Source organism: Oncorhynchus tshawytscha, linkage group LG21, assembly GCF_018296145.1.
Source record: "Oncorhynchus tshawytscha isolate Ot180627B linkage group LG21, Otsh_v2.0, whole genome shotgun sequence".
Lineage (NCBI taxonomy): Eukaryota > Metazoa > Chordata > Actinopteri > Salmoniformes > Salmonidae > Oncorhynchus > Oncorhynchus tshawytscha.
Window position 1 is genome coordinate 28,232,298 of NC_056449.1, and position 6,253 is coordinate 28,238,550.

Genomic DNA, 6,253 nt, shown 5'->3' on the forward strand with positions numbered 1-6,253 from the left:
TATATATATACATTTGCAAAAATGTCTAAAACCCAAGAAGACTTGTAGATTGATAAGGAAAACAATTAAATTGATCAATTTCAGTACAAGTCTGTAACGTAACAAAATGTGGAAAAAGACAAGGGGTCTGAATACTTTCCGAATGCACTGTATGTGGATGACACTCAACTACTTTTCTCCTTTTACCCTTCTGACACCTGGGTGGCGAAACGCATCTCTGCTTGCCTGGCAGATATCTCAGCGTGTATATCGTCACACCACCTCAAGCTCAACCTCGGCAAGATGGAACTGCTCTTCCTCCTGGGGAAGGCCTGCCCGCTCCAAGACCTCTCCATCACGGTTGACAAATCCACAGTGTCCCCCTCCCAGAGTGCAAAGAACCTTGGCATGACCCTGGACAACACCCTGTTATTCTCTGCAAATATCGCTCCTGCAGGTTCATGCTCCACAACATCAGTAGAGACCAGAGGTGGCGAGTACGACCCTACCTCACACAGGAAGCGGCACAGGTCCTAATCCAGGCACTTGTCATCTCCCGTCTGGACTTGCTGTTGCCTGGGTTCCTCGCTTGTGCCATCAATCTTGCAGCCCACCTGGTGTTAAACCTTACCGAGCTCTCCCATGTCACCCGCTCTTCGGCACACTCCACTGGCTTCCAGTCGAAGCTCACATCCACAAAACCATGGTACTTGCCTACAGAGCAACAAGAGGAATGGCCTCTCCCTACCTTCAGGCTATGCTCAAACCCTTCACCCCAACCTGAGTACTCTGTTCTGCCATCTTTGGTCTCTTGGCCCTCCCACCCTTACAGGAGGGAAGCTTCCGCTCAGCCCAGTCAAAGCTCTTCTCTGTCCTGGCACCCCAATTGTGGAACCAGCTTCCCCTGAAGCTAGGACAGCAGAGTCCCTGCCCAACTTCCAAAAACATCTGAAACCTTTCCTCTTCAAAGAGCATCCCACAGCCCCCCCTCCCCCAACTCCACATTAACTAACACTCACACTTGACTTTTTTCCCCTCACTATCACTGACTTTGCTGATAACTACTTTGAGGAAAAATGTACGTACTATGACTGAGATATGTGATTGTGCAACCGAACTATCTTAAGATGAATGCACTAACTGTAAGTCACTCTAGATAAGAGCGTCTGCTAACTGACTAAAATATAAATGTGTGTGTGTGAGTTAGTGTGAATGAATGATGCATTGAGGTCAGGGATGTTTGACCAGTGAGCACTGCACTTGACTGTAGGCCAATTGTATCTCTCCCATACATCTCCCCTTTACCCCGTACAGTATCACCATGGGGTGGGCTGCCAGAAGGGTGACGGTGGCCATCCCACTTATGTCTACCCATCAGAGCTGAAGCAGTTGATGCGCGCTGTGTTCCCAGAGGACGTCTGTGACTACCCTGACCCATGCCACGCACAGGTCAGACACAGAGGTTAAAGGTCAAATATGTATTTGAAGCAAACACCTTTGCTATGGGTTCTGCTCTTGACTTGGGTTGATATTCACACAAAGTTTATAATGGGTTATATCAGTAATGATTGCCTTTACTATTTAAATGTTATTATACATTATAGAATTCTGCTTCTGGCTTCTAAAAGTGCTCTGTTGTTTTCTGAGTATAAACACTCTTCTTCATGGCCTACGTGTGTAGGTGGTGCAGGTGACTATAGAGGACCTTCAGGGAATTGAGTCCTCTTGGCTGAAGAGGGCACTTACATAGTAACAGCATAGCTGCATAGCGACAGCATAGCTGCATAGCGACAACATAGCTGCATAGCGACAACATAGCTGCATAGCGACAGGCCTTGGTTTGTTTGTTAAGGGCCTTTAAAGTTGTTACCACAAGCACTGTTATTAAAGCATTTTATCCCTCATATTCAGACATCCATGTACTATGTGTGTTTTCGCTTTTGATGTATTTGATTCCAACAAAATCAAAATAAACTGGGAGAACAATAGGAAGTACTGTGGTTTTTAAGCAAATATTTACATATTACACATTGATCCAACTAAATAAACCAGTTTTAATGATATATAACAAGATGAATACATTTTTGTCAGGTCAAACAGAGAGATTTGATCCATCCTGTGAGTGATAACGTTGTTAGAGGACAACACTGAACTGGAGAAATATGTATTCAGTTACAGCTTGATGTCATGTTGGGTCCTCCATGCCTTCTAGTAGTATGTCTGCCACACCGTAAAAGAGAGGACTGCAGTATATGTCACTCAGAGAGCATACTACTGTTTCAATGTAGTGAAATTATGTTCAAATAGAACATGCAAACACAACTAGCCATACAGGCATTATTACTTTAAGTTTGGATACGTTTTATATTTACCAATAGAGCAGTCAGCATTGGGGACATAGTAGTAATGTTCAGAAGTCTGTATACAACTTGGGAGATAAAAATGTAAAATCAAAATGTGTTCTTTCAATTTCTCTATTCTTTCAATTACATAAAATGCTTTTTGATTTAAAAAAAAAACCCAGTGAGAATAGATAGCAGGCTTTTATGTTGGGATATACTTGACTTCCTGTCTTGAGCACATATGCTAGCGTCTGTGTGCAAATCAAAACCAAACCTCCATCACTGTATATAAGACAAGTATGAGGGACTTGCTGTGTGTTTGAGGCTATTCCTCTACCTACAAAATGTACTGTATGTTAATCAACATCATACTGATATTTCATATTTTTCAATTGCCAAGCCAATAGATGCAACGATCACTAAATTCCACTATGTTAACCAATCAGTCTCAGACGAGCATCTTTTACGGTGCCCCTTTACGCTAAATTAGTGGAGAGGTTAATAATGGAGAATACTCACTCAGGGATTTGATAACAAAGGCATTTCACCATCATGCACATGCACACACACACACACACACACACACACACACACACACACACTACATGATTTGGAAAGGCACACACCCGTCTACGGTACACAACATGTACGATAACGGACTCATTTCAACCATCAGGCAAACCCGGGGGTTTCCCCTCTATGTCTATGGGATGTAGGGTTTGAAGAAACTGGAGAAGGTGGAGCTCTATGGGAAAACACGGTTAAAAATAATAATACATTCTTTATTTTAAAACATATAGAACACATCTGTAATAACAAATAAAAGCTACAAAAAGGCAAGTGATGAAAAATGTTATAACAAATATACTAGTAATTTCATGTTTCAGCAGAATGTGAGCATCATTTGTGCGTTTTTATGCTCTGCTTTCATAATGCAGGCTAATCGTGCAACTTATCACCCCTCTTTCTCAGACCACTCCTGGTATCCTCCGGCATAGTTGACGGCCCTGAAACGAGAGTAGGAAGATGTCATCATTTACAAAAGTATCCCAAGGCATCAAACACAGTATACAGAGCAGTATTGTCCAAATGTACACTCATACTTTTGGAATCCAAGGCCTCGTGCCTTGTCTGTGGCCACGCCTCCTCGCCGGCCCATCTGACAGTGAAACACCAGCTCAGGGGTATCCAGGGGGGGTTTGGGCACCCCATATTTGGCCTGGAACTCAGCAGGGTCCAGCGCTAGGGCACTCTCCACTGTATCAACTGGGAGAGGAGACACAGGAAGTTTGCAATACAACTCCATTTAGAACGCAATAAATATACCTAAATAAGTAGCTCAATGACAACAGTAAATCAAACCTTTCTTGCTCATATTTGGCTGAATTACACCCATATAAATTGGGGTTCATTATGCTTCCAAAGTTTTGGACTCTGGACAGCAAATTCCAATTGAACCGGAGAGTGTAATTTTACTACAGGACTCCGACTGAAGCTCACCTGGAATATGGATTGATCCTGGAATGTGTCCTCTGTCTACCTCCTCTTTTGTCCTTACATCAACCACCAGAAGACCCTTGTTGCTCTTGGTCAGGAGGGCCTTAAGGTCAGAGTAGGAGATATCCTTATCTGTGGAGAGGTGATTCACAGCGAACTTCATGTTGCTTCCTGGTACTAACCATAACCTCTCTTTGAGGAAACAAACTTGTAAGAAAATAACATGTATTCTACTACAGAGTCAGACAGTGAGAATGCAGAAGTTGCACCAAAATATTACAGTAGAAATGTGCTGAGTCACTGTACAGTACGATACCATGCCCAGCCACTTTCAAACCCCACATAGCCTATCAAATCAACCTGGCGTTACACTGACAAAAATCAACGATTGACATTTGATCCAATGTATATTGTCGTATTATGGCTCACAAAGACAGATGATCAGTAACGATCTAGTAGTACTGCGAACTACACAAAGAAGGTAAATGCAGAATACAATCGTGGCATTTGCACTTACCTGAGTTTGCCATCTTGTTTACTGGTGCGTATTTGAATGGAATATTGATTGTTATGTACCACATTATTTCCTCATTCGTTCCAAGAAGATTTTTTGAGCGGTAACCATTGGACGAAATTCTTAAAAAGGAGGGACTTATGACAGTATTGTAGCTATAGCCAATCAGACCGATTCTTCATCTTCAACGGTTCATCTTACTCAAGTTTCAAAATAAAAGTTGCATTACTGTTATAGGACATCACTTTATTACTTCCAGCAATATTCATTGAGTTTCATCAACATATTATGTTCCTTCCATTAAAAACAATCAGTCACACAAACTCATCATGTAAACACTTTTATTCTAAAAACAATTGCTTTTGTTATTCATAAGTCAGTTTGATTTATTCTACACATGAATCCGACTGCCATAACTCTTCCCTGTCATGATCGAATGGTACACAAGCAGTGGCTACCCGTCATTCAGGGCAGGAGCTCCACCTGTTTTGAACCCCACATTTTTAGAAGAAAAAAAAAGACTTTCCTGTTTTGCATGTTATTTTAATTAATTAATACGTGTCACATATCAGTCTGCAAACAATGTAAAAAAAAAGATCTAGGATTGAGTTAATAAACCTGCATACAAACATGGTATTTTTTTTGTTTTCTTGAGTAAGGCAGCTCCAAAATGCAGGTGTTTCAGCCTAGCTCAGTGCTTTCTGTGGTGGTGGGGCAAGCCAACATAAAATACGGAGCGTTGCGCCGTGATTGGCTCAGTGTTCTGTCACTCATGGGGACACTACGTCACCGCCATGTCTAAGGGTAGAGTTAGAAAATTCTAGCTCCTTAGGTGCTGCTATAGAGCTACATTAGAAGTGCTCATCCATGAAGGCTCAAGGTCATTGGCCAAAGTCATCCCCTTAAAATGAAGTCAAATCACGTTATATGTACAGTAGCTTTGATTGGACTGATCATGTCAACATCATACTTTCAAAATCTTAGCTAGCAGTCATCATCATGAATCAAGATGATAATCTACTCATCGGCCATTGGCCATTGGACATAAACATTACACAACAAGTTGGAAATCGCAAATTCAACGATGAATGGTTTGGAAGGAATCAGTGATAGTGGCTAACTGCAAGCATTACAAAGCAATCACTAGCCTGCTATTCAGTAGAGTGGCTATGATAAAATGATAAACATTCAACATTGGCCATGCTGTCAATGAAATCTGGGATTAAGGGGCTCTTTTCCAAATTTAAAATGATAAACATTCAACATTGGCCATGCTGTCAATGTAGAATAATTTGTGCCGCGCTCAAAACGTCTGTTTACTTGGAACTGCGAAAATGTGACTTCAGTAAAATCAAGACAACTGGGAAGTCGGGAATAAACAAGCTCTGACTGGGAAAATACATTTTGAACGGTCATCCAACTCGGGATTGTAAATCTGTCATCTTTCATGAGCTGCGACTTGAAGATCAATGACGTCATCATGATTCAACCTTATTTTTTTCAGTGTTCCCAGTTGTTTTGAAAGCACCATAAATCCAGAGAATGCCAGACTTTGATAGCCAAATTTGCCCACGAAGGACCGCCGCGCCACCTTCCTGTTCAGTTGAGCACAGCATACAAAAATGTATTGTATGCTGCTGCATAAATTATGTAATATGCCAGGGAGATATGTATACTGTAGCTAAGAAAGTAATACTAAGTGTATGTTGTGTAGTAAGATGTTAGTAGCCCATGTGCCTCATCCTAATAATTTGGTCTATTTACACCTCTTAATTACACCTACTGTTCTGGTGATGCACATGTAGCTTATAACCTATTTTAGAGAAATGTAATCATTGAATATTGTAAGAGCTTTCACTGTCTGCTTATATTCCCCCTTCATTTATCCTATGGTTCTGACTTGGTGTACAGGGAGAACACT

General features: G+C 41.4%; 1 protein-coding gene across 1 annotated transcript; it reads right to left on the reverse strand.

The window, feature by feature from the left end:
* Positions 1-2,013: 2,013 nt before the first annotated feature.
* On the reverse strand, positions 2,014-4,447 carry si:dkey-34l15.1 (thiosulfate:glutathione sulfurtransferase). Its single transcript, XM_024383268.2, has 4 exons — positions 4,336-4,447; positions 3,822-3,950; positions 3,425-3,587; positions 2,014-3,328 (listed from the first exon to the last, which is right to left on the reverse strand). The coding sequence occupies exons 1-4, from the start codon at positions 4,397-4,399 to the stop codon at positions 3,277-3,279; spliced, it is 408 nt and encodes a 135-aa protein (XP_024239036.1). The 5' UTR covers positions 4,400-4,447; the 3' UTR covers positions 2,014-3,276.
* Positions 4,448-6,253: the final 1,806 nt, after the last annotated feature.

Bases quoted from the DNA above. Each gene is read 5' to 3' on its own strand.
- si:dkey-34l15.1 (XM_024383268.2), bottom strand. From the start codon at position 4,399: ATGTGGTACATAACAATCAATATTCCATTCAAATACGCACCAGTAAAC. The intron at 3,951-4,335 runs GTAAGTGCAAAT...ACCTCTCCACAG, and splicing joins AAACAAGATGGCAAACTCAG to ATAAGGATATCTCCTACTCT. The intron at 3,588-3,821 runs GTGAGCTTCAGT...CTCCTCTCCCAG, and splicing joins AGGATCAATCCATATTCCAG to TTGATACAGTGGAGAGTGCC.